The 27,632-nt window shown below is 39.2% G+C and overlaps 2 protein-coding genes across 4 annotated transcripts in view; one reads left to right on the top strand and one right to left on the bottom strand.

Moving 5' to 3' along the window:
- Window positions 1–19,006, bottom strand: part of tbck (TBC1 domain containing kinase) — a 22,938-nt gene extending 3,932 nt beyond the window's left edge. The window contains exons 1-22 of the mRNA XM_077571911.1: window positions 18,731–19,006; window positions 18,211–18,404; window positions 18,046–18,118; window positions 17,541–17,655; window positions 17,386–17,459; window positions 16,174–16,315; window positions 16,029–16,089; window positions 15,893–15,954; window positions 15,271–15,332; window positions 14,802–14,950; window positions 13,596–13,734; window positions 13,416–13,515; window positions 11,886–11,935; window positions 11,504–11,633; window positions 11,318–11,416; window positions 11,176–11,238; window positions 10,423–10,549; window positions 9,063–9,113; window positions 8,901–8,984; window positions 7,989–8,074; window positions 6,312–6,348; window positions 3,650–3,811 (exon numbers count right to left, since the gene is read on the bottom strand). Coding sequence (XP_077428037.1) covers window positions 3,650–3,811; window positions 6,312–6,348; window positions 7,989–8,074; window positions 8,901–8,984; window positions 9,063–9,113; window positions 10,423–10,549; window positions 11,176–11,238; window positions 11,318–11,416; window positions 11,504–11,633; window positions 11,886–11,935; window positions 13,416–13,515; window positions 13,596–13,734; window positions 14,802–14,950; window positions 15,271–15,332; window positions 15,893–15,954; window positions 16,029–16,089; window positions 16,174–16,315; window positions 17,386–17,459; window positions 17,541–17,655; window positions 18,046–18,118; window positions 18,211–18,403 — 2,059 coding nt within the window. The 5' untranslated portion in view covers window position 18,404; window positions 18,731–19,006. The remainder of the gene's footprint in view (window positions 1–3,649; window positions 3,812–6,311; window positions 6,349–7,988; window positions 8,075–8,900; window positions 8,985–9,062; window positions 9,114–10,422; window positions 10,550–11,175; window positions 11,239–11,317; window positions 11,417–11,503; window positions 11,634–11,885; window positions 11,936–13,415; window positions 13,516–13,595; window positions 13,735–14,801; window positions 14,951–15,270; window positions 15,333–15,892; window positions 15,955–16,028; window positions 16,090–16,173; window positions 16,316–17,385; window positions 17,460–17,540; window positions 17,656–18,045; window positions 18,119–18,210; window positions 18,405–18,730) is intronic.
- The window catches only part of aimp1a (aminoacyl tRNA synthetase complex interacting multifunctional protein 1a), a 74,715-nt gene extending 47,553 nt beyond the window's left edge, over window positions 1–27,162 (top strand). Inside the window, exons 1-8 of one of the 3 annotated variants that reach the window (XM_077571917.1) lie at window positions 18,958–18,969; window positions 19,158–19,292; window positions 20,869–20,999; window positions 21,154–21,267; window positions 22,264–22,425; window positions 24,418–24,620; window positions 24,779–24,947; window positions 26,912–27,162. In XM_077571917.1, the coding sequence (XP_077428043.1) occupies window positions 19,291–19,292; window positions 20,869–20,999; window positions 21,154–21,267; window positions 22,264–22,425; window positions 24,418–24,620; window positions 24,779–24,947; window positions 26,912–27,078 (948 nt within the window). In that variant the 5' untranslated portion in view covers window positions 18,958–18,969; window positions 19,158–19,290 and the 3' untranslated portion in view covers window positions 27,079–27,162. Of the gene's footprint in view, window positions 1–18,080; window positions 18,152–18,957; window positions 18,970–19,157; window positions 19,293–20,868; window positions 21,000–21,153; window positions 21,268–22,263; window positions 22,426–24,417; window positions 24,621–24,778; window positions 24,948–26,911 lie in introns of those variants that run through there. The other 2 variants (XM_077571915.1, XM_077571916.1) reach the window with 2 other exon arrangements.
- The last annotated feature ends 470 nt before the right edge of the window (window positions 27,163–27,632 follow it).

The raw sequence follows: 27,632 nt of genomic DNA, 5'->3' as shown, positions 1-27,632 counted from the left end.
GAGCTGTATCACATGCACACAGGTGCAATGTTGCAGCACTAATCTTATCTATTTTTGTAATAAACGGTCATAATTGACCATAACACGATCACATCATCACATAATGATGCTTCCTGAAAATAACTAGAAACAATGAATTGTCCTACCTTACTGGACATTAGCACTTTCAGAAAATGTTGACATATTTTAGCTTCACAGTCACTTCCAGACTTTGCATAGGGTCCCATAATAAGCATGGCACATACAGTACTTCGCTGTCGAGAACAGGGGCACCAACTAGTTTCTTCCTGGGACCCACATTTCCCCATGATTATTAAGATGTGGCCTACTTAAATACACTTTAAGAAAAAAACAAACACTTTTTCAAGAATTATCCTTCAAATACATCCTCAGACATCACACACTAATATGCTCCACCAGAAGTCTACCAAGTCACTAATCAATACAATGACCAATAGGATGTCTGTGTATAACATTACATTTATATAATTTAGGGATATACTGATTATCGGCGCTGATATTAAGCATTTTGACGAATATCGGTATCTGCCCGTCCGTCCGTCTTCTTCCGCTTATCCGGGGTCGGGTCGCGGGGGCAGCAGCTTTAGCAGGGAAGCCCAGACTTCCCTCTCCCCAGCCACTTCAGCCAGCTCATCCGACGGGACCCCAAGGCGTTCCCAGGACAGCCGAGAGACATAGTCTCTCCAGCGTGTCCTGGGTCGTCCCCGGGGCCTCCTGCCGGTAGGCCATGCCCGGAACACCTCCCCAGGGAGGCGTCCAGGAGGCATCCGAACCAGATGCCCGAGCCACCTCAACTGGAATATCGGTATCTGCATTTTATCAAAATTTTATTATAATTTTTTTTTTTTTTTTTTACATTTTGAAAAGTTTGAAAAATTGTTCAATAAGTATTAATGCTAAAGACACTACAACAAAGTCAGTTTTGGCATTTGTATTTTAAACAATTTTGCCACCAATATTCTAAGTCTTACTGAAAATGAATATCGTCTTCAAATATCGGTTATCGGCCTCGTTGACTACTAATAATCGGCATCGGTATCGGCCCTGAGAAAAAACAAAACATAGCGGTCTATCTCTAATGTAGTCGTGACCAAAAGTTGTGACTTTGCATTGCGATGAATTTACGAGAATTCTGCTGCCACACGCCATCAGATACTGTCTTAGACAGAGTGAGGCAACACTTGGCTCATTATCAAAAGTTATTTTTGCATGCACTGTTGCATGGAACTGTTATAACTTGTAAGCTCGTGATCACTAGGAGTCATTTTCTCCCCTTTCTTGCATAAAGCACACTAAAGAGGCAACTTCTGGTTGTTCGGCTACGTTGATCATTTTGGGACCTCGTGCACTCACACAACCTGGTGTGACTTAGTCTTTAAGCTTGAATGCATACTGCGCTGCAATCTTTTCTTTTCTTTTTGTTTGACATTGTTTTATTGAAGCTCCACAACAGAGTGTGCACTAAACCTTCAAACAAACGCAAAATAGAAAATGCGACTTTCTGATTCCTTCCTCCATTGCTGTTTATGAACACTTAGGCTAAAACGATGATGTCACTCCCTCAATGTGAATTTCCTCGACTTAACTCCTTAAGGCGTTTAAGCTCCTGCATGGTTTACCCTCAGGTCTGAAGCAGCAATAAAGCGGCTGGCCGCTTTAGATATTAACTAGCTGGCAAGGGCTCTAAGGAAAACTTGGCAAAAGGAGCTGACTGCATTTGCCTGACATATTTGACCTTTATAAGGAGAACTGCCTCTGCTATGCCCTCATTCCTTGCATATGCACGTCAGGTAGTAAAACAAGGTTTGGGTTGGAAGGTTGCTGGCCTTGGATTCATTGTTCTTTGTTTTTATTTTTATTTTTTTTTAGAAAGGCCAGAGAGCAAGGCAAAGCAGCATTTGTCAAAGCAAGAACTTTACAAGGGAAGTTATCCCCCCGAGCAGTTTGTACATTCTGAATGCCACATGGTCACCCTGTGCAAATCTTATGCGTTTGTGTCGTGCGAGTGCTACAAAAATTGCACATTAAATATGTCAGTCTTAGTGAAAAATAAACAAACCATAACAATAGAGGAGAGAGAATGTCTCTTGTATTTACGTCATGACATTTGGTTCTTGCGTGTTGTTAGCCACGCTTTGGAGACTCAAGGATGCAAAGTGAAGACTGTGAAGAAAAATACTGCAGCACCTAGGCTGACTGAGTACTTGAAATAATAGCGCCTCCCCCAAACTGGGCCAAGTACTGTGCAGTAATAGCCAACTGTCTAAAAACTTTTGTCCATATAACGTCGCTCTAACTGGAGTGTTTTGGTGCTTGGGGCGGCCTGCTTGCATCTCATTTCCACACAGATGCACACTGAACTTGCAGTAGCAGATAAGGAGACGGATTTCACGGAGGGGGGGGGGGGGGGGGGATGCCAGTGCTTGCAGTGGTTTTATAGATGAACTTTGACTTAAAGTTGGGTTCAAGTGTGAAATTCAGAGCGGTTTGACAAAACTTGATGATAATAATAGTATCAGGACTCTAGGTTGACTCAAGCAGAACGTGTGTGGGTCAGTACTGCCTTCTCAATTATTTTGGGGTTTCTATAAATAGTACACCTCTGGAGGGGAGGTAATACTCTTTGCGCACTGTAAAACAATGAGAGCGCCACCGCCACCTATTGTAGTGGATGTGCAATTTCACACTATTTAATATGGTAAAAAAAACATCCTCACGGTAATCAATTTCAATACAGTGGAAATTGTATCAATTTCCATCGCATCTTTATACCAAGAGCTACGACTGTGCAATTAATCAAAACTAAATTACAATTTCAATTATTACACTTCAAAATTACAAAATCAGCATAACCGTAAAAAATAAATATTATTAATACTAATTTTGAGTTGTTTACAAATATACATTTGCACCGTTATTGTAAAAAACAATTTAGTACATTTTGTTTCATCCAAAAGTAACTTGCATAATTATAGTGTTTCAAAGAATTTTATTTGCCTCAATATTTTTTACGTTTAAACCTCTCGTTTTGTGCCAAAAAGTAAATGATCGTCCTAATCGCGATTTCAATTATTATTATCATTATAATCGTGATGAATATTTTCTTCATAATCGAGCATCCCAGAGGAGCAGCCCTACCAAGAGCACCATCTAGAGGAGTAAAAAAATAAAAATATCACAAGTGGTTTGTGACGCTTCGTTTTACCATCACTAATCATGAATGTTATGTGGGCTCCCTCTAGTGGCATGCCAAAGAATCACAGCCTAATCTGTAAATTGTATTTCACTAAATTCAGTACGTTTGCATTTTATCTTAAAGAACTCTTTGTTTTATAAACATTTTTTTATTTAGTACACTATTTTTGTGCAATTGACTCATTTAAGCATTTGTTTCCCTATATTTATAGGTAGTGCGTAATTTTACAAGTGTATCATGTTACAGTGGCTTACAATAATATTAAACATTTTTAGGGATGAAACCAGCCTCATTTTTGTTGAGCATCTACAGTACACTTACTGAGTTACTGAATTTTAACTTTGGTAATGATGGTGGTACGTTTTTTTCGGGTGCTACATATGGTGTAAAAGGTTTGAAAACCACTGCTGTAATGCATACGTTAAGGGTCACCTGGTAAGTCAGAGAACAGCAGGATGCACTCGTTGAAGCCGTTTGCAAGAAGGCGGTCCCTGAGCTGCTGCAATATGGCCATGCCGATGCACAAAGGGAACGACGAGTTCCCCAGCAGCAGCGTGTCCCACAGGTGGAAGATCTTGTGCAGTGGGAACACATCTGCAAAGGCGGGTGCAGATATGGGAAGAAGAAAAAAAAAAAAAAGAATTCAAAGAGACGCAGCAGCGTGCCAGACAACAGGATCGGGACACTATGAAAGCACTTTGTATATAAAAAGGCATGATTTGCATATGTGAATTATACATTGGCTAAAGCCTGGTTGTGTTGAAAAAAGAAAGGAAAAAAAAGCCAACCCGGAATAGAAATGTGCTGAGGAAAGGTTGCCCATGGGGAGTTTTCATGTGGAGGTGGTTTTCTGGCAGAATATTCAACTTGGCCGTTCTATTTTTTCTTAATGATAGTCTTCACATTTGAAGGCAATCGCGCACCTGTTCGGGTTTGCCCGTGGGTGCACAGAGGCGCCGGGGGGGTGGCAGTCGATGCCAATGCATGTATATTTATGTATGTGACGAGAACATGACCCTGAAAAAGTGGCGGGTGCTCGAAAGGTGGACATTAGCAGTCAGAGCAGAACACCCTAATGCCGGACTCTGCCTCAGGGGGGGTGAGAAGGGGGTAAGAAGGTCATGCTTCACACTCCTTTCCATCATAGCTGCGCTGTCAACGTTTGTGCTTCTCATGCTGGGTTATATTGTGGAGACTAAAAAAACTACTGAAAAGACAGTTTGGACAATGACAGCGTTTATATCATTGAACCACCACTTTTTAAGGGCTTTCTGCCGACATTTCAGGGACGCTAAAGAATTTAACGCAGCTGCTCTACTGGCTTGGGTCATCTAAAAGATTTTACGAAATAATCAGTAGACTGAATAAAGGTCACAGGTGTATGAAAAATAACATCCCCAGTGGAGTCGCTGACCTTTTCAGTCGCATTCTTTGCTCACCAAACGCAAGCAGACTCCTGATGCTAATTGACTGCCAACACACATCCACCTTTCGTACGGTATATAAAAGCAGATTTTTTTGTTTTGTTGCCATTGTTCTTTATAAACCGCACGACATGGAATTGTGGGACGAAGATGAAACAGGAATTTTCCGTTTAGTTAGATAACACGTCTACAGTATCTTACAGTACCTGAATATTTTCATCTTCAGCTGTCACAAACTCAACATTGGGACTGTATTTTCCAACTTGAAAATGTGAACGTCTCTACTTCCTTCATTGAAGTTAAAGTACCACTGATTGCCACGCCAACCTAAGCGGGGTGAAATTTGTTCTCCGCATTTGACCCATCCCCTGAGGTAGCGGTGAGCAGCAGCAGGGGCTTGCGCTCGGGAATCATTTGGTGATCTAACCCCCCCCTCCCTCCCAATTCCAACCCGTAATGCTGAGTGTCAAGCAGGGAGGCAAATAGGTCCCTTTTTTTAAATAGTTTTTGGTATGACCCAGCTGGAGATTGAACCCACGACCGCCCAATCTCAGGGCGCACATTCTACCACTAGGCTTACTGAGCTGGTATGTAAAACGTGATGTCACTCCCTCTGGACAAGAGGGCATATGACCTCATCCCATAATGCTTCACGGTTGAAGATGTTAATCGTTTCCCTTTATTACTTTCACGTTCCATGATGTAAAGATGAGAATGGTGTGTTTTACCTCCTGTATTTTATTCTTGGTTAATTATTAATTTTGTTGCATGCACAAACTTTGTATGTAGGAGACCGTGGCTAAACTTACGCTACTTTCTTCTGCAGCCTAGTATATTGTGTATGTATATATTGTGTATATTTTGCCAACTATATTTTGCCAACTATGTTTTGCCACAATGCAATGTTACTAAAACTTTTTTTTTTACTTTTTAACGTTAATTTGAGTACTACGTTAAAGTCACACCTTAGACTACTAGTTACTCAAAATGGCAGCCAAGAATGATGAATGTTATTTTTTCCTTAATTTTTGAACATGCATAAAAAGAAAAAGCATAGATAAGGAAAAAAGTAAAACCGATATCAACAACTAGCAAATGCACATGTTCGGAAAAGGATTAGGAAGAAGCATCAACTTTTCTTTTTTTTTTAACACTTACCTGTTTGAAACCTAACTTATAAAACAATAACAATCCTTGCAATTTTACATAAGAATATAGATCTATAATACACAGTACATATATCCATATATAACAAACACAAAATACATAAACATCTATATAAATACAAAATTATGTATATGATTGTCATGAGTTTATTGTATTATTACTACATACATTGCAGTATATATTATATTATAAACCGGCATCACTGGTCGTCAGTTATTGGCAGGACTTGGCCCCTATCCCCCATGAATAGCGAGGGTTAACCACGCTCAAGGATTAAGTTGACACTCAAGAACCTTCAACGTTGACATCATCCAGCATTTGATCATCTGATTACCGTATGGGTCGCAAAATTTCATTTGCTGGGTTACGTCGTGTGAACGGTGAAGAAATATTCCAGCTCTACTGTTAAGCACTAAATAACTACAATTATTATTATTATTTTTACTATACTCATTATAGTCCCTCAATGGGTGACAAATGTCTTGTGAGACGTAACTACTCACGTGTGAACATGGTCAGGAACCAAGGAATGGCATACAGCTGTGAATGTGGGAGACAAAGGAGGGAAAACATTAGTGAGATTAAGCAACATTTGCTCTCCACAATGTGCTGAATTGAGTATAACAAAATAGGCTTTAATCAGTGACTTAACTCTGCAAGCCCTGAAGGAACAGACTGCAAAAACTTGCTGACTCTGATTATGAGTCATAATTAATCTCATTATGCCAATTTGTAATCTCTCAATTTCGCCCCTGAGGACTCCTATAAATGCTAAATTAGAGTACATAATGCATCGTGATGTAGGGTCGTCCGTTAACGAAGCGCCTGTACACACATTTGCCAGGTGTATGGGGGTAGGGTGGGGGTGGTGGGGGTTACCACTGGATGTGGACAGCTGGCGCTTATCTCGGACACTCAGCTGACAGCTAATTGGGAGGCGCGGAGGCGAGACGAGGAGTGTGCCATCGTTTCGCTCCGTGCACTCAAATGATAAGCAACGTCGCCGGTCTCGATTTCAACTTGGGCCAGATTGCATGAGTGGCAGCATAAATGGCACACCCGGGGGGTTGGGGTGGGTCACCTTTACATCATCATGGTCGCCAAATGGAAAACGACCTGAATTAAACCTCTGGATACGCATTATGTGAGGTCCGCCTCAGGATTTATTGGCGAAGACACCTTGCATCCTCCAGCAGCACATCGAATTAACCTCAAATTTATTTATTTATTTTATATCAACATTCAGTGAAAAACTCAAATGTATTTACATTTTTTGTGCTCTTTCTATAATGCTCTTAAGATGCCACAAGACGGCTCAAAAGCCCAGAAAGAATTCATTGGTGTCAAGGAAGTATTTGAAGTGATCTCCGCTGATACACTAACAGGAGAAAAGTTTAGCCTGGGTTGTCAGTGGAATTCATGGAGAGTCTTTGTCGCGTGTGCATTTACATGCAATTGTACATCAAAATTTTAACATGTTAAAAATTTCTTTGCAAACCAAAAAAAAAACAATTTGCGAACGTCTTTGCAACCTTGAACGAAGCCTGACGAAAAAACAATATTCGCTACGTGCGCACACTCTATGGGCTTTTAGGGAATGTCCCTTAGATTTGTAAAAATCTGTATTAGGATTAGATTTTTTTTCTTCCCAAATATCCAAGCTATCTTCAGTCAACATAATGACAAAATGGATACAAAGTTTCAAAGTTCTTTACTTGCCATTTTGATGTCATCTTTTTTTCTTACTGACCATTAGGTCATCCTAGATAATCTGAGTAATGAGAGTTGAAAAAAAAAAAACAGAAGTGTTTCATTCATATTTCTATTAAATACTCCCATAAATTTGGTGCTTTGCTGATGTAAGTGCTGAATGAGGTTGCGAGAGGAAATTGTGATTCATGCTCCTTGCGGTCTAATGACTTGGATTGATATCAAACATTTCAACATAATTCTGCTTGGATAATATTTTTTTTTGAAATCCTTTTGAGATGGAATTGAGCATCTTTACGCATGTTATGCATGCTTAGTATCAAACTTTAAAAAAAAGTGGAAAACACTGACACTAAGCAAATACATTCAGCCGGGGTTGCTTGAAGAGATGAAAAATGCTCACAGATTTTTAAACCGCATCTTTTCAACACAAACTAGCCAACAGATGCTAATAATGTCTGCATCCTTACGTCAGGGATGAAGCCGATGTCGTTCAAGTGGTTGCTCAGCTCGGGGTCATGGAAGGCGATCATTTGCGAGAAGACGGTCAGGTACTCTGAAAAATGAGAGCATCTTCTGCGTTTGCTATTCGACCAATCAGAAACCAGAAAAAGCAACAGCAATCACCTTAGTTGTGCATTTGGACGCTTCGGACCTCAAGTATGGCGAGACATAAAAAGATTTAGATATGCACTAAAAACCTTTGTAGACCTTTGTAAAGAGCCTTTCCTAAACTGTTCCCACACATCTGGAAGCATTCAGTTGTCCAAAAACATCTTGGCAAGATGACGTTATCAAATTGCGGGGGAACTACAGGCTCAAGATTTATATTGTATCAATATATTCGGTCAGGATGAGATTGGCACAGGGAACAGGGATTAGAGATCTAGACAGTAGCAGACATTTTTTTTATTGCTTAACCTTGGATGTATCATTTGTCTATGTTGGCAGCAAAGGCATTTTTTTATTTTTTTTATTATCAACAAAAGAGCTCTGACCAGACAGATAAACATAAAACCGACTCTCCGGACCACCTAAAAGGGTAGCGAGATGATAATAGTCCAGTTTGTGCCTTTTTTATTCGTCATGCAGGAACGGTTTTTAATGCAGTTTTATTTATTCCCCTCGTGCCACATGATGCGCCACAGCTGTGGGAATGCATTAAGAGCATTGAAACAACACCCCCAAAAAAAATGCAATCGACACTGAGCAGCCAGCTGCAGACCGTGATCATTTGCTTTTGAACCGCGCTGCAACCATGTCCTGAGCTTTTGCATTTTGTTTTCTACTTTAGCAGCTCAACATCACGCAGGCTAATAAACAAGGCAGCGAATGGGAATGGCGGGATCACAAGTACAACTAATCGTTTTTCTCCATCTCACCTTGGATGACGTGCGAGTTGTCCTTCAGGAAAAAGTTGTAGAGGTATTTGGGGATGAATGCGGACATACATGAGTATGCCAACGCTGGGAAGAGCACAAAAATGTAAATGGACAAAAAAAACACAATCCAAAAACAAAAAGCATCCATTTGTGATTTCGTACCTTCGTTGTTAAAATTCAAGTAAAGAAATGGGGCGCAAAGTGAATCCAAACCTAAAAGAGAAAAAGACAATCGTCACTTGTGAAATATAAGAGCAGATGCGTACATTCAACTGTATCTAAAAACTAAACACACGCAACAGCTACAACAAAGTCAAGTTTTATTGAGATTGAGATGAATGTCATAAAATCCCCTGAAATATGCAATTTGGATCAGATCTTGACTAGATGTGGTTAGGTTAGGCACATTTTGGTTCCAAATGAACCGGATTAGCTGTCTTTCATCACACCTACATTATATGAAGTCATATACTGTATGGAGCACACAATTTTAATTATGATAAAAAGTCCAGAAAATACTAAAGTCTAAATATTGCATTATTTTTTACACTAGGTACATATTGTACTTTTTTCAGGAAAAAAGAGACTTAATACTACAAAAAAAATACATAGTATCTTAACAGGATCTGCAACAGCTGTTACCTTGAAACAATCAGACATTTATGCTCTTAATATAACAGCTTTATTACAGCGTTCCCTCGTTTTCCGCTGGGGTTAGGTTCTTGCAATAAATGAAATCCGCGAAATAGTTAGCTTTAAGTTTTACATTTATTATACATGTTTTGAGACTCTAAAATCCCTCACCACACAGTTTATGCACTTTTTCCATTGAGGGATTTACATTTTCTCACATTTCTCTCTTGTTTAGACGTTCTTAATGTTCAAACCTTTTATAAAATAGGTACATTACTGTAAAAAAAAAAAAAATGCATGCAAAATTGCACTAAAAAAATCAGCGAAACAGCGTTATAACGAGGGAACAATGTATTGTAATACTGTAGCCTTTTTCCAATCAATACTGCAGGTTTAACCTTTAAATTACATTTTAAAATAAAATCTATAAAACTGTTTGTTTTTTACTGAAGTTGATTGAATCAATCAATCTATAAATTACGTCTGTCAGATTTTTTTCATTTTTACTGTAATTCTTTGTATTAAAATACATCTTTCTTAATTAAATGTTTTTAATTAAAATTCACTTTATCATACAGTTATTTTACTTCTGGCTAAGGCAGAGATCAGAGCCGCATAGAGAGAGAGTTTGGCCAACTGCTGGTCACATGACATATGGACGCCATCTTGTTACCCTGCTGAAAACGAGTTGGCCAAACTCTCGCTCCTTACGGCTCTGGCAGAGATGGGACAGGACTCCCCCCTTGTGGCCAATCGCATATTACGCCACACGGTATCAAGAGGGTTCCGAGCAAGGATGCTAGATAATCATTCAGGTGGTGTGAAAACTTCAGTCGTGCTGCATAGTAAAAGTTGGTTAAGACAGATGATGTGCCTGGTTTAGACTGACCCTGCCAGTAGACCAAGTCGGGATGGGAGACCACCCAGGCTTTCAGGAGACGTCTGAACTTTACGTGACCCTGGGGGGAGGACAGCAGCTCGTCGTATTGGTGGCAGCGTGGGATGTCCACCTCGATCTGTGATCGGAAATAGGATTATATTTAAATGTCATGGCGCATGACAGAATTATTTTTAATAGGGGTGTTAAAAATCGATTCGGCAATATACCGCGATATTACAGCGCGCAATTCTCGAATCGATTTGATATGCAGCCGAATCGATTTTTAAACATAATTTTTTTTTTATAGGAATAACAAAACGTCTTACTTAGGATTCACACATTAAGCATGGAAGAATGTTATATTAATGGAACATTAAGCCTTAATTTTATTTCAGTGCTGTTTAAACATGAATGCAGTGGCTCAGTTATAAGCCTGAATTTTCAGATAAATACATTTTCATACAAATCGTACAGTGTACATGTACAAGTTTACGGATTTGAATTTTCTAAATTTAAGTTATTTTTTTCTGTTGCAATAATCAATTCATAGATTCGCATCGGGATTAATCGAATCGAATCGTGACCTATGAATCGTGATACGAATCGAATCACCAGGTACTAGGCAATTCACATCCCTAATTTTTAATGTACCAAAGTAGATTTTTCAGCTATGTGTACTTCACTTGAGATATTTTTCTGACTTTTACTCCCTTTTGTTTGAAAACAGATGTGTATTCTGTGCCATCATTGCCGCGCTGTTACCTGTCTGTCCGTTGGAATGGGCGTGTCCTTGTCGATGCTTTCGTATTTGGCCTGAATGTCTCCCTTTACAAAAATAAAAGATACAAAAAAAACGATGCATTCGGGTGGCACGACCATTTTTTTTCCAGAGCACGTTTTGTACCTCAATGCCCAGCAGTGCGGCCCAGGCTAGTCCACGCACAAGAGGGGGGATGTCAACCCTGGCCTCTTTGTACACCAGATTCTTCTTATAAGGATACACCTGACAGCATGAATACATGAATTTAGTGATATTAGCTATTTAGCAACAAGTGTGTCTTTGCATCAGAGAATGAAGGCAAGGGGAGACCTTGAGCAGCCTGTCGAAGAGGATGACACGGATGAGTTGGTACTCGGTGTCTCTCTCGCGGATGATGAGCGGTAGCGTGACGGTGGCCGACAGCTCGTTGGCGCTGTTGGAGTGCGCCAGACTGGACTGTCTGGGGGGCAAGCAGATGAAGAACGTTCAGCGTGTGGTGTCAAATGTGCATGCGTGCGCCCCTGTGATCGAATGGCGAATAGTCTTTTCACCCTTAATCAACCGGCACAGGCTGCTGCAGAACCCCGCAAGCCCGAACGGGATAGGCGGTATAGAAAATGGATGGATAGACGTACACATGTGCAGGTGGCTAAATCAAAGCAATGTGGCAACGGTGCGAGAAATTAGGAGGCTGAAAGCGACGTCCACTTACTCGTCCTCCAGCAGGGGGAAATAAGTTTCTCCGGCGACGTCCTTCAGTCTCTGGAAAAGGACAAAATGTCATCTTCAAAAGTAGCATCAATTATTTTACTGCTTGAGTCTTTAATCACATTCAGTATTAAGAAAATTCAAAGCAACATCTCAATGTATATGGAATATACACTATAAATATTTATATATGTATATTTTATTTATTTACTTATACAGTATAGTGTCTATATAAGTTCATGTGTCGTCCTCATGTTTATTCATCATTTATTTCATTACATGTAAAAAGCTGAAGTGATGACGTTACACTTGACTTATTTACGTTTATGCCACACTCAATTGGTAGAATTTTGTGAGGTTATCGTAGTGAACACTTAATTTAACAAGTACCGCTAGATAAATGAAGTGTCTTTAATATTAATTTATGGTTAACTTGCCTTAGGGATGGACCAATATGTTTTTTTTTCGGGGCCTATACCGATTATTAGTAGTCAATGATGTTTGGAGCCGTATTAATTTTCACTAAAAGGGAAAATATTGGCATCAAAATTGAACAAAATACAAACCCCAGCTCTTAAAAGTTTGTTGACCTTTTAAGCGTATGTTTATTGAACAACTTTTAGAATTCATCAAATATTGGAGTTCAAAAATCGAAATAAATCTTAGTCAATAGACATCTTCCTTTTAAAAATCGAATAAGTCAGTTAAATACGATCTTAACCAAGTAAATAGCTCACTATAGTTTTCTACAGGTAATAAAATCTTCCAAAATGTCTAAATATATGAAATATTAATTTTGACTTATTTTGAGTTCCCAGGGTCATCAGTCTTGTTAAATGAAATTTTAAATAAATAGTTGAAGTTAACACTTTTTTTATATTGATCTATTATCGGCTGTATGAAAAATGGCCGATGCTGATATTTGTAAAACGCTGAAAATCAGCGCCGATAATCGGCTCGGCTGATAATCGGTCTATCCCTAATTTGCCTATCTTTTAGTGTAAGACAAACCTATAAAACCAAAACATTTATGTATAATAATCTGATATTGTTTATTGTAATACATCTTAAGTCATTGCTTGTGGTTATTAACTCATTCACTGCCATTGATGGCTATAGACGTCAAAAAGTCATTTGAACTATTTCTATTTGTTTCCACTTTTGTTAACAAGAGTATGAAAACCTAGAAAAAAAAATATTGTACATTTAGAACAGATATAAAATGTGTGATTAATCGTGAGTTAACTATTGAAGTCATGCTATTAATTACAATTTTAAAAAAATTATCACCTGACACCCCTAATTTTTAATAATCTTAAAAAAATATATATTAAAAAAAATGTCTAGGTTTTCATACTCTTGTTAACAAAAGTGGGAAAAAATGTAAAACTAATAGAAATAGTTTAAATGAATTTTTGACGTTTATAGGCTTCAATGGCAGTGAATGAGTTAAAAAAAAAAAATACATGGAAAGAGGACCTTGAAAAAAAAAAATTGTGTACAAAATGTTTTGATACACTCTTGTTAGTCTTACATTTCTGAGCTGGCACAGAGAAAGCGTCACCGTGGTGTCGTCAAGCAAGAAACTGCGATCCCTGCCCTGGCCGAACGACTCGCCATCCTCCAGTACAAAACTACATATGAACAAGAGTCAGGGAGATATTAAGAATATCGTTCAGTCGTGTGCCAACAAACAAACAGCCGAGTACTGTACTTGGGCAGCGTGCATATGGGAGGTTTCGACTGGATGATTTCTTTGTTGGTCAGCTCTTTCTCAAGGTCGCCGCCTGCAAGGCACCACAGGTGGTACACCTCATTGATGGCCCGCTCTGAGAGGTAGTTGTCGTCGTCCCCTGAAAGCAAAATGATTATCAATGTCTCTTTGTATTGATATACAAACGATATACCAATATTGAAGCCACTGACTACGGAAGCGTATTACATTCACTTGAGAAAAAAAAAAACTCCTGTTTTTTCTGACTATTTTTTTGTGTATTTTTTTGGTTTTAATGAATATTTTTTTCTGTCCAAAAAATATTTTGAAAAACAGGCTGAAAAAATTATTCAGAAAAATGGAAACAAATATTTAAAAAAAAAAAAACAGAAAACAAAATTATTCCGAAAAACAGAACACCAGCTCTGTTTTTTAGGAGTTTTTTTTTTTTTTTTTTAACCTCTGAACTCCAAGAGACTTGTTGCATACCTCCATATGCAATAAGATGGTCATGTTTACTTACTGGCTCGCAATAAAGGAATGAATGTCTATACTGCAATGTGGTTTGTTCTCTAATCTCTGAGGGAAAACCCCTTTTAAAAAAAATATTTTAAAAAACAGAAAAATAATTATTTTATAAAACAGGGAAAAATTACTCAAAAAACAGAAAAATAATTATTCAGAAAAACAGAGAAACATTTTTTTTAACAGAAAAAAATACTAAAAAAAACAGGGGGGAGTATTCAATAAAACAGCAGGAAAAAAAAAACTACCCCAAAAAATTAGTCAGAAAAACAGGACTTTTTTTTCAAGTGACTGACCACATAATAAAAAAATTATTAGCATGAAAAGATGAGAATCTTACTTTTTTTCCATGAACTTCACCATGTACTATAGACGTAAATATGTTAAAAAAAAAAAAATTAAAACACAATGCATAATAACCAAAGATTGGAGAGAGAATTATTAATTATTATTATTATTGCTACTACTACTACTGGGGATGGGCATTCCAACCCCAAAAAACACTTTGAATACAAGATTAGCATCCAAACAATTCAATAATTTGAAGAATCCTAACAAATTCAGGAAATAGAATCCGAAAAATCCACTTGAATCATTCCGGTTTTAGACATTTGACCGGCGCTATTGACGAGCATCTAAGGTGAATAATCGGCATGCGCAAAGCGAGCATTTGAGGCCAACCTTTGCAAAGGTCGGCGATGTCCTCGGGTAGCTCCAGATGTGCACAGCGTAGCGAGGAGGAGAAGAGGCTCACGGGCTTCTGGTAGGGCATGTAGAGGCACGACACGCCGTCGAACACGGCGTCCCCCAACAACTCGGCGGGGCTCGGCCTGGAAGGTTGCGCACAGAGCATCTGTTTGTTGCTGTCATTTTTTTGGGGTTTAATATCTCCTAGGGGTGGGGAACATATTTGTAAACAGTTCGTCTGAGTTTTTTTTTTAAACCTGAATGGCAGGCTGTATCACATGCATAACAGAAAAATGGAAAGTTGCAAAAAGTCAATTTTCACTACAACCATCCATCAATTATTGTTTTGTTAATTTGAAAAACTGCTACTATAAACATGAAAAGTCTACACATCATGTTCAAATGCCTGGTTCGTGTGATATAAACAAATGAAAGCTAAATATTACAATCGCTCGGCCGTTACCGTTTGGAAGGAAGGAAGGTCAAGCATTTTCGCAGCAACTCTAGAACGTTCTCGGGCAGCTCCTGTCAAAAAGATTTTAACAGCCAACTTAAAGCAGATTAACTCATTCACTGCCATAAATTCATTAAACAAAAGAAAAGATTATTAAAAAAATTGGGGCAAGAGGCGATTGAATTTTTTTTATTGTAATTAATCGCATGACTTCACTAGTTAACTCGCGATTAATCACAAATTTCATATCTGTTCTAAATGAACAATTAAAAAAATTCTAGGTTTTCATACTCTTGTTAACAAAAGTGGAAAAAATGTTAAACTAATAGAAATAGTTCAAATGAATTTTTGACGTTTATAGCCGTCAATGGTAGTGAATGAGTTAATTGCCAAAAGTAGTATTTACAAATTAGCTATTTTAAATTAAATCAGAAACAAGTACAATCAAAGAGTTCATTCAAACAAGCAGCACCACTGCCACCTACAGTAGTGGCTGTGCAATTACACTTTAATCTTGTACAGCGGGGGCTGTGAGGGGGTGAATTTCCCTGGGTCACACGCGCACCCCCTCCAGCATCCTAGCCCACCACAACCCCCCCACGCGCTGAAATACAACCGATTTGAGGACTACCTTAATGCTTTCCAAGCAGCCATGCTCTTCAGCGAGGACTGTGACAATCTCATCCATGCAGCCTGAAAAGGACAGACGACATAACGATAGATGTCTAGCAAAACGTGTATCCATTCTTAGCAGAAGACTGTCTTACCCAGCGTTAGAATGAACTTCAGCCTCTCGTTTATGTCAATGTTATGCAATAGCCGGCGACCCTGATCCACCGAAAACACAAAAAAAGGTGTTAAGGCAACAAGACGTTCTTGAATGTATTGTAGTCTTATGTAAAGCATTCTTACAGAACACAGTTCAAACAGCAGAACGCCAAGTGACCACACATCAGATTTGGGTCCCGAGGGCCGCGGGGCTTCATCGTGGGAAGGGTCACTGGGGTGAAAGCAGCCCTGTGCAATCACCTCTGGGGCCAGGTATGATGGGTACCTGCGAGGATCACACATTTTGAAGGTTAACCCTATAAAGCCAAATGGATCATATTAAATACAAGACATTTTGAGCCCTCTATTTCATGAGTATAATATTTTTTCCCCCCATTAAAAACCCTGACGAATATGATCTGACACATGCAATGCACGGATAATCCATTAGAGGGCAGTATCACCCAGTTGATGGCTTTTCCAGCGACCTTGCAAGATCGCCCCAATTGAGAAAGGAGAGACACTGAATTTGTAATTATTAATAAAGGGAAATGTTCTTTCAGATGCTTGGGAAATACTAATATGTTTGATGTGTCTGTTATTATATTTTTGACACTTATAAATGTGACTGGATGTATCAAATAAGATAGAAAAGTCATATATGGAAGTTGATTTTCATTTTTTTTTTTTTTTTGTTCAAAAGGACCAATAAACACTCTATTTACAAAAAAGCCTAATTTTCTCTCATATATTTCATGGTTCAGGCTTTATAGGGTTAATGATGAGGTAACCTGAATTACCTGTATAAAATAGTCTAGTAATAGCCTATGCTAACGGAGTTGGAAAATGATAGATATACATAAACTACTTCTAGATAAAAAGATATAAAACAAACAAACAAAAAATCCCCTCGAAAATTGTGCTGCACAGTATTTGAACAATATATATTTTTCCCATTAGTCATCATCAGACATCCTTCCTCTTTGCAAATTATGAAATAACACCACATTAGATGCTTGTTGATGGATCACGGGCATTTTGGTTTGATTCACGGGATTATTTTTTTTTGCACCTATCCTTTGTTAGTTGCTGTTTTTGTTTGTTTGTTTGTTATGCTCAGGCCAAAGCAATATTCTGACATCTGACAACAACTTGCTTCCAATGGACTGTTGTGAGATGAGGAGCTTGATTTATACAAAAGTAGTCATTTAGTGCCATCTTGCGGTTTCAATCTGCAATTACAAGCACTGTCATTTACTCAACATTCACTGCTCTGATGCTGCCATTTTTTCAGGTTTCCTGTCTGGAAAAGAATCAAGAAGGACTTTTTCGGCGTAGCAAAACAAATCTGCATACCCAATTGGAAAGTCCACATCAGCGCCGTGATCGGTCATGTGATAGAGGCCAAACTTTGCCAGCTTGACGTTACCCTACAACAGAGAGAAACACATCTCACGTTAACATCAGCTCACAAAATCACTGCATTTTATTTGAATTACGCTTAATGCTACCTTGCTATCCAGGAGAACATTGTGCACATTGAGGGCCCGATGCACCATACCATGTTTGTTCATAAAGGCCAGACCTTCCAGGATCTCGTAGGCGATTTGCAGAACCCTCTCTGGGCTGAACACACACATTTGTGTCACACACTATGCAAAATAAAGGTCTGTAATAATAATTAAATTGAATGTATTTATTGTCATTGTAACAAAACAATGACATTGAAGCGATTCTTACAGTGCATACTGCCTAAGTCAAATGTGAATAGCTTAAACAAAAAAAAGGGGTCTGATTATTGTTTGTGGCTTGCTAAGGCAATGACAGCTGAATAGTTCGAGGGAATGCAAAGAGCAACCGGTGATTTTTCTGTGCCATATTAAAAACTCTTTTTAGCGCCTTCCTTTCTGCTATTGTGCAGCTGACAAACTAAACACAGTGTGTCACTCCTACTAGAGCAGCCACCAAATTCCTTAATTCAATTCCTTAATGGCAGATTATTAACAAAATTCTAACCTGACTTTGTTTCCCTGTTTTTGGAAATCACTCAGGCTGCTCTCATGGTGTTCAGCAACAACAATGAGACGTTCTGCAGGAAGAGAAGAAGATACAATAGAAACAGGTATTGATATGCTGAGTGATAATCAGTCATGTAAATTGCAGGAGTTATATTATGTATACCATGCTTTCCTCTGGAGATGTCCACATATTGGCAGAGTCTGGGATGGGTGACGGTCTTCAGGATCTGAAAGCGACCCAATATTTTGATGGAGTTGGGGGTCAGGGGGAGACCGTTGCTGCCGCACACATCATGAGGGAGTGCGGAAGCAAAGAATGTAAAAGCCCCCAACTGGGCATCCTTGAGTGGCTGCATCCTGTACAACACAATACAGGGGATTTGGGGGGGCTCATTTTTGTTATATTTACTGACACATGGTGATCCTTGGCACTACGTGAAATTCATTATCATATTATAATTTGCATTTAAAAAATACTACCATGACATACACACATATATAACAAGTGACATGTATTTAATATACAATATTTATAGAAAATATATGGATGGATAGTTTTTAATGGTTTAAACTAAGAACTAGCCAATCATCACAGTGCACATTGATACTGCAGTCATCGTACACTCATGAACACATTGTCGGTTTCCGGTAGGAAACGAAGGAATAGAAAATGTAAACATTACCTGTGCAATGTGTCTCTATTCCCGCTTCACGTTAAAGAAGTCTGTTCGTCCGAGAACATGAACAACAGCTTGATATAAACAGTATTTTTTTCATTTATGAAGTCGGATGTTATCGCCAGCTACGAAGGCAGTGAACGTGATCGGTGACATCACATAAGTGCGACAAAGAGGTACTAGTACTTCGCACATGAGCTTAAAGGACAATTGCGGTTATGGAGTGCAAATAAAGAAGATTTAAAGTAAGAATCTGTACAGTGTTCTTTCCTCTTTCTTTTTTTTTTAAATCCTACTGTCAAAATGTAATTATGAAATAATTATTAACCGGCGATTGTTTCGGCCAGCTGCCGAAACGATTGATATATCATGGCTATAAAAGCTATCATGTCATCGGAGCGTCCGTATGCTTTACAGATCTATTGCTTTACAGATTCGCTGGGCCTAATTTAGCATCCGTGCGCCTGCCTGTGCTAAATTTGTGTACGCTAGCACACCATAGCAGTGAAGGCTGGAAGCCCCCGCCGACACTCGCGGTAACGTGTAGAGGTGAATGCCCAAAGTCCATGTAAGTTTCAGCTATTTTTTTGTAATGTTTTAATCCCTATTTTTGCGAAAGCAAATTTACAAGCAACGCCTGCTACGAATAAATAGTTAGTTGACATAATTGCTTGCTACCTAGCAGCACAAAGATCGACTACCTTAGACTATTTTGATGTTTTCTACATGCTTTCATGTTGACTGTGGCAACACTCCCAAATCTGTTTAGCATAGCTGACATAAAAAAAATACATGATGAATATGACCAATATGGTTAAGACAGTCTAGACTTTCTAACCATTAATAGAGGGTCGTATAGCTATTTTTAGAGTGTAGTTCTTATTGAAGACGTAAGATGGCGCTATGACTACTCCTGTGTATTCATCCTAGTGGTGCACAAAATGCAAACATATTTTTCTGTATTGTGTATATACTGTGTGTATGAACAGATGGAATGCATGAATGAGTAACAAAAGGAGAATTAACCTGTGCATGCGTCTGGTTTAAATGCTTATCCAAATTAGTTCAGGCTTTATGTGGCATGCCCCGCTGGCTCTGTTTAAATTAAATTAAGAAAAACAGTTCTTTGATCCATATTTATTTTTTTTCTATCAACCGTAGCGCTTAAATGTTTCTAATTTTCCTTGTCCTTTGATATTAATTTTTTCCGTCTTGAGCCATCTGTTGTTTCACCTCACATTCATTTCTTGACAGCTGTGCCCTTATTTAAAAAACAAAACAAACAAAATAATAATAATTGGATGTTAAGACTCCAAAGTTGTTTTTTTTTAACCTAATTTCCAAAGTTTGTACTACTTTTTTTTGGTCATTCTATTAATTGACTTCATTTTGGTCAAATGTTTGTTCCTCTGTTATCAGTATTATTAGTTTCATTTGGGATTGGCTTGTTAATCTTTTATATTGTGGACAAAGGTCACCTTTTTCTGACTTCTAGCATTCAGTTAATAGACACGAGCGTGTCATGATGATCTGCTGTTGCGATTTTCAAAATCAAAAGAAATTATGGGAGTGACGGCTCTCGACCAATCGACAGTCTGCAGTGAGTCAGTCTAGGTTCCAACTTTAGATGCAAGTTTGCATTTTGCCGTTTGAGGAAAATCATAACTACAATGTGGCCCATGACAAAAAGAGTGGGGCCTTGACACACTTGCATCCTCCTGAATCAGACTTGCCACTTCTGGACAATGTTATGGTCACCAGGGTCCTATTGCTGACATAAAAGTACATCTAAGAACGTTAATAAATGCACATCCCCTTCCTGCTAAATAGAAGTATTGTGAGTCTGCTGTCACATTGATCTCCATCGTAATGCCATAGAATGTAACAAAACGGGTTGAACGGTGTCATTTGTGCGTCTTGAACTGTCAAGAATATATGATTTAATCTATCAGATGTGTACATGCATCCTGCCATGCAATTCTAAAAACAAATATAATCTTAGAAGAACTGTTAATAAAAATGCCAATAGATGAGATTTTCATTTCATTATAGAGAATACTATATAGGTTCAAACCAACAAATTTGCTAATCTGTGAATGCCAAATTGAATGTGTGTGCTCACTGTAAAACCATTGACTTTTCAGGTTTTTATCCCGTTCCTTCCTCAAAATGTCAAGCCCCAATCCCTTGGCAAGGCTGGAGCAGCGAGCCGCTGAGGCTGACCAGATCATCGAGTACCTCAAACAGCAAGTCCAGCTGCTCAAAGAGAAAGCCAGTAAATCTTTAAACCATATCATAGTCAAGTCAAGAGCTAAGCCTTTTACAAAATTTCACCCAGTAGTATATTTGTTCCGTTGAGTAGCACTTCCTTAAGTTCGGAGTTTTTGTGCTGTTGCAAGAGACGTTAACAAAAATTTACCTCTTCGTAGGCGTCCAGGCCAGTGTCAGGGAGGAGAAGAAACTGCTGGTGGAAAATGCCAAGCTGAAGCAGGACATAGAGGACTTGAAAAAACAGCTACTGGAAAAAGAGAAGAAGAGGGGAGGTAAAGTCTCTTTTGGTCTTACGGTTTGTCCACTCTAGAACACACAGCAAGGGGCATTAAAAGTTTTTATTTTTGTTTTTAGCTTTATTACGTATGTACTCCTGCAAAATCGAATCACATTCATACTAGGGCTTAATATTTCGCAGTTTGGTACAATATGACAGCACATATGGCAGTTGTGTATTCATACTACACCCCCCCCAGACCCACCCCATTTTTTTTCGTCTATTTATTTTTTTCTCCCAGAGAGCTCAGTATTGTCCAGTCGGTAATCTTACCTATTCGACGTGTCATAATCATTGCTCTCTCTTTTTTTTTGTGTGTGTGTGCATACGTGCGGGCGTGTGAGTGTGTACTCATTAATACACCTAAAACCTATTAAAAATCCCACACCGTTTGCCTAAAACGAATACTTTAGAATCCAGCTAGAGTCGTGATGTTGTCAGGAGACCCGAGGAAGGATCAAAGAAAAGAAAAGAAAGTGAAATCCAGCACCGACCAGCCCACCGAGTTACCATACCAGAATCTTTCACCAACCCCAGAAACGTCTAAATTCCAACTAATTAGGGAGACCTCAAGAGACCTGAGGAAAGGAAGACTTTGTCTTTCCAAAAGCAAGACAAACAATGCCATGAACATTATTGGCTTCCAATGTGCACATTATAAAAATAACATATTGAACAATGCATTTTTTTTAATCTGGAAAAGACCAAGAGCCATCTTTAGGTGGTAGATTAAGCGGTAGAGTAACCACCTTTAACCGTCACGCACAAATCTTTGTCGGCACTGTGAGCATCTAAATGATTTACTCTACATTTGTTTTTCTTTTTCTTTAGCTTTTTTCTGATACCACTATTAGTGATGATTGATCGCTCCGTAACGTTTCCTGGATGGGAGCCTGGTTGACTTTCTTTTATCATATATTGACTGTAGGGGAGGATGATTGCCCTACATTTTCAACATATGATGACATCTACTTTTTTCCTTTTCTCACAGTGCTTGACGTTGCCATGCCATCAGCGGAAGTCTCTGTGAAGTCCAATGCCACTCCTCCCCCACCCGGTGGTGCTGCGCCCTCTGTCACTCCCACCGCCAGCAGTATCCAGAGTCCTCCCCCCAAAAACGACAGCCACAATAAGAAGAAGCCTGAGAAAAAAGGTGACAGATGGCGCACATTAACATTCTTCTCGTTATTAATCCTTTTGAAGTCATGACACAAACACCGACTGGTGATGTCTGTCATGTCGCACGCCGTAAGCTGCAGATTTAATTGGAATATATTTGTGTGCTCGACATTGAAGCTATTGAAAGTGACCTTTCAGCACTTTTTAAAGCTGTTGGCCACATTCAAAACAGGCAATTCATCTGGGAATGTTCCCTTTTCTCATATCAGCAGGGATGTGATTTTTCCGCTAATTCGCGGAATTCCGCTTTTTTTTATCTCCAAAAATAAAAATTTTAAATTTCCGTTTTTTTTTTTTTTTTTAGTAGTAGTTCATTGTGTATGCACATGACTCCGACAGAACATCTTCTGCTATAACAAATACATTTGTGGTATGTTCTAATATGAGTTACTTTTTTATTTGGTCATGATACAATTATTTGTTCATGAAATTTGAACTCTTCAACATTATTTATGTGTTAACTTCGTAATCACATTAGTTAGATATGATGATATTCTCAGTGATAGTTTTTAAAAGCAAAGGCAGTCCAATGTTTTTGAATGTGACTGATTTTGAGTTGACTAAAACTGCCATTTTATATGGGATAGTTCAATATACATTGGAAATTTATGCTGTTGTTTTGTCTATTTCTTTGTCATGTGAGTGCATTGAAAGTACTTAAAAACGCGGAAAACCCATGGACCTAGCTGAGTGCCGGCGGCCCCCAGACCCCCGGCTAAATTTTCAGATAATTTCACTTTGGTCAAATCACATCCCTGTATCAGGTGTTGATGGGTTGTAGGGGTGTAAATTGCAGAGTACCTTTCGATTCGTGTCACGATTCGATTCGATACAGATTAATCCCGATACGAATCTATAAATAGTTTATAGCGATTTTTTTTTTTTAACTCTTATTTAGAAAATACAAATCAGTAAACTTGTACATGTACACTGTAAGATGTGTATGAAAATGTATTTATTTATCTGAAAATTCAGGCTTATAACTGAGCCCACTGCATTTAACAAACAGGTTGCAGTCTGTTTCATGTTTGAACAGCCCTGAAATAAAATATTAAGGCTTAATGGTCCATTAATATAACAATCTTTTATGCTTAATGTGTGAATCCTAACCCTAAGTAAGACGTTTCGTTGTATTATCCCGATATATTGCCAAATTGATTTTTTTCCAACACCCCTCATGGGTTGTATTTTATGCAATGGAGAAAAAGAACTTCATAAATCTGTGGTGAATTTATTGCGTTGCAAGTGTTTTAAATACGTTTACGTTCTTAAAAAGCCGCAGCTGAGTTTCATGTATTCATCGGGCCTTTTAGTCTTCCATTTTTAGCTTTTCATGTCAAAACTAATCGCATCCTTGTAGTGGGCATCAGTGGCATTCAGCTTTCTTGATATAAATGGATGAGTTGAAATCGTAATCCAGATGGATGCCTCCCTATTAAGATAAACAAGAGGTTTGCGTCTTTGGTGAATTTTCTCTGAATGTTTTCGGATAAACATTCCCTAGAATCTTGCGCTGCCCGTTTTTCGCTAGACTACCATGAAAACACTCACAGATGCTCTTTTCCCAAACATGTTGGGAACACACTGGAACCTTCAAAGTTGAATACAATGCATCCCGTGATGGTGGTTGACTTCCAAATTGTTTTAATAATAGATTACCCCAAAATAAGTGAGGTCATTTGTTCCTTGCTTGAGTCATACAAACGTTCTTAACTGTACAGGTAATGTTTTTTTTTTTTTAGTAAATCCTGTAATACAAATGTAAAAGTTCATAAGAAGACTTAATTAAACTTCACAAATGATCTTGTGTGTTTTGGATCACAAGCAGATACTTTCTTTCTCCATGCTTTGGCCTTTCCTGAGACCAGGATCGCAAATGGCTTAAGTTGAGTTAAGCCAAATAGTTTGGCTTCCACTGTACTTTGATATCCAAATTTATGTGGCATAACTGTCTGTTAACGCATAGAGAAAAAGCCACAGCAGATGGCGGCAGCTGGTCAGGACGACGTCAAGGTGGACGTGTCTCGGCTGGATCTCCGCGTCGGACGCATCATCACGGCGGAGAAGCACCCGGACGCAGACAGTCTTTATGTGGAGCAGGTGGATGTTGGGGAGCCTTCGCCCAGAACTGTGGTCAGCGGGCTGGTCAAGCATGTGCCTTTAGACCAGGTACACTTTCACTTTGAACTGAGGCTGGAAAAGATGCTTACATTTGTTACGCAATGTCAAATTCCACTTGATTAAAGTATGCCGTAAGGGGTTTGACTTTCCCCCCTCCTGTCTTTGGATAATTGGACCGTAAGAATGTTTTTACCTCTCTGGTGCAGATGCAGAACCGCTTGGCAATTCTGCTGTGTAACCTGAAGCCAGCCAAGATGAGAGGGGTGACGTCCCAGGCCATGGTCATGTGCGCCAGCTCGCCGGACGTGGTGGAAATCCTCGACCCTCCGAGCGGTGCCGTGCCAGGGGACAGAGTCACTTTCCAGGGCTTCTCAGGTTATTTTTCTTCTTTCTTCTAGCAAAAATGGAGTTTTCCACCTGCGCGTCCTTACAAATGATTGGCCGATCCTCTGGCTGCCAGAAACAACACAGCGATTTCGCCGTTCAAATCCTCTGACGACGATAATCGGAGGGGAAAAATTGCGTCATCTGTGCTGTTTGTTCGCAACTCAATTACCTGTGACGAACTTACCAACGCTGCTGCCAAGAAGCTAACCTGCTTGCCACTTTCAGATGACATTTAAGTAAATTTTCAACAACAGATTTTTCGAATGTTAGGGACCCTACATGTGAAGAGGAAAAAACTAGGCAAACGTGTTCTTACTGCTCTCATAATCTGTGGTGTACTCACTGACCCAATACAGCACAACACATACCTAAAAAAAAAAAAAGAAAAAAGTCTGTTGTAGTACCAAGACTGACCTGTGAGAGGCAGCCTGTTGCCAGAGGGCTTGCCTTCTATATCAAGGACCACCAACTCTGTTCCTCGAGAACCCCCATCCTGCATGATTTTGATGGTCCCCTCCTCCAACCCACCTGATTCAAATGGCCCCTGTTCTAGACTGATGAAAAAAGAAAAGAAAAAAAGAAGAAAGCAGTATGGTAAAACCCTGGTGTGGGGTGAAATTCTAAAACAAATGTTTGTAATTACCTATAGTAATAGTTTAAACCCTAAATATACCCAAAACTATGATCCTAAAACCTTTATTGTTTCATGCTTATCTTAAAATATTAACAAAAAGAAATAATAGCCTACAAATGAAAAAATGCATTTGACATGTTCATTTATGTTGCCTATGAAACCTGTGAATTTCAGTTTTTAAGTAAGAAAGCGATTGTTCTTTTATTATTGTGGGCATTTTAGTAGCAACTCAGGAGAACAAAAACTTACAACGTGCAGCGAAGACTCTCCAAACTGTCTGCTAACAGCCCGGGCTAAGCTTAGCTAAGGTCCCAGAACAGACAATCGTTTCAACATACGTCCCTGATACTGATACAAATTACAACTTTCCTATTAGCTTTGGCAGTATCTTGGGGCATTACAGAAAGAGCACACAATGACTGAGAATAGGTGAATTTCTCAGCAAATAGTTGACTGCAATAGAAGAAACTAAGCTCATCTGGTAACTAAATTGATGTTGTAAACTCTTCTGCTTGTCATTTCTCTTGCGGTGACTAACTTGTGAGACATGTTCTCCTAGCTCCTTATTTATGTCTGGCAATATTACAAGCTTCAGTTCACTTCCCTAATTGGCCATTGTTCCATTTCACATCATAATCACGTAGTCTGCGGCTCGTGGCAAATGTGGCTCAGACCACACACAAGCATTTGCCATCGTAAATTTAACAGGTTGAACACATTGACTGACAACCCTGACCGTTTTCTGAGCAGATCGAGGAGGGGAAGGGGCGGGGGTGGTGGGGGACATCACTTTTCCTACTCCACAGGATAATCACCCAGGAAAACCAATCAAAAACATCTGACAAGTGAGCATTTACTGACTTTGATGGCAAAAGACCCTCAAGTTAGTCCCATGTGAATGCTATATGGGCACCTCGCTACAATATTTGAAATGACTTTCCTTTGGTGTTAAAAGTAAATGCGATGATATTTTGACAACAGCAGCAAACTGTGATCTTAAGAGAAACAAAAGTGTGGTATTCGATTTAAGGTGGAGCCACAGCTGCAGCCGTCATGTTGATGGTTTTGCTGTCGGTCACACAATAGCTTCTTATAAGCATTAGAAGAACTAAAGAGAAGACTTTTTTTCTTGTGGTCCGTTTTTTGGGTCGGGACTGCTTTGTATTGAATCCAACATCTTTTTTTTTGTTGCGCTAACCATGTCCACCGAACTCGCGAAGTTTCCAATCACTCGCCCATGCGTTAAGAATACTCATATGTGTTGTAAGTGGAAATTTGACGGTTGCTACTGCAATCTAATGATGTTTAACACTTGCAGGCGAGCCTGACAAAGAGTTGAACCCCAAGAAAAAAGTGTGGGAGCAGATTCAGCCCGACCTGCGCACAGACGGCGAGTGCGTGGCGACTTACAAGGGGGCGCCGTTCGAAGTAGCCGGTAAAGGAGTGTGCCGGGCACAGACCATGAGCAACAGCGGCATCAAATAAAAGAAGATGAGCTCCTCCGCCGGTGACAAATGGAAGTGGAAAAGCATTTGAAGGGCTTCAATAAAATTTTGATCATCTTCCTAATGTGAGTTCTAACGTTCGTATCCTAAAGCAACGCATGCTTCACACTGAGTGTGGTGTTCTTAGGGTGCAGTGTCTGTCAGTGGGGTCACTGGGTCAGAATAAGAATTATTCTGGGACTGTATTTTAGTCACGATATTTTTGTTGACGCCAATTGACTTGTGGGACCATCTTGTGGGACGACAAAAAGAGCACCAAAAAAAATGCAAGTCGATGAGCTTTTAGCGACTAACTGAGAGAATAGGTTGCACAGGGAAAAAAAATAGGAAATTTGTGCATATCAAAAAGATGGGCCTCACTGTACTTAGGCTTCTTTGCAGCCTCCTACTCTAGACCAGTTTTCTTCTCATCTTATTGAGTTTGGACTCACTGTCCACTTTCTTGTCACTGTTCTGCAGTCGAGAATATTCCATCACAAAGCTATTTTGCAGACGCTCTCAACGATGCTCCCCGATGTTTTCGTGGCCATTATG

Source organism: Vanacampus margaritifer, chromosome 7 (assembly GCF_051991255.1).
Source record: "Vanacampus margaritifer isolate UIUO_Vmar chromosome 7, RoL_Vmar_1.0, whole genome shotgun sequence".
Lineage (NCBI taxonomy): Eukaryota > Metazoa > Chordata > Actinopteri > Syngnathiformes > Syngnathidae > Vanacampus > Vanacampus margaritifer.
This window is presented reverse-complemented; position numbering and strand designations above follow the sequence as displayed.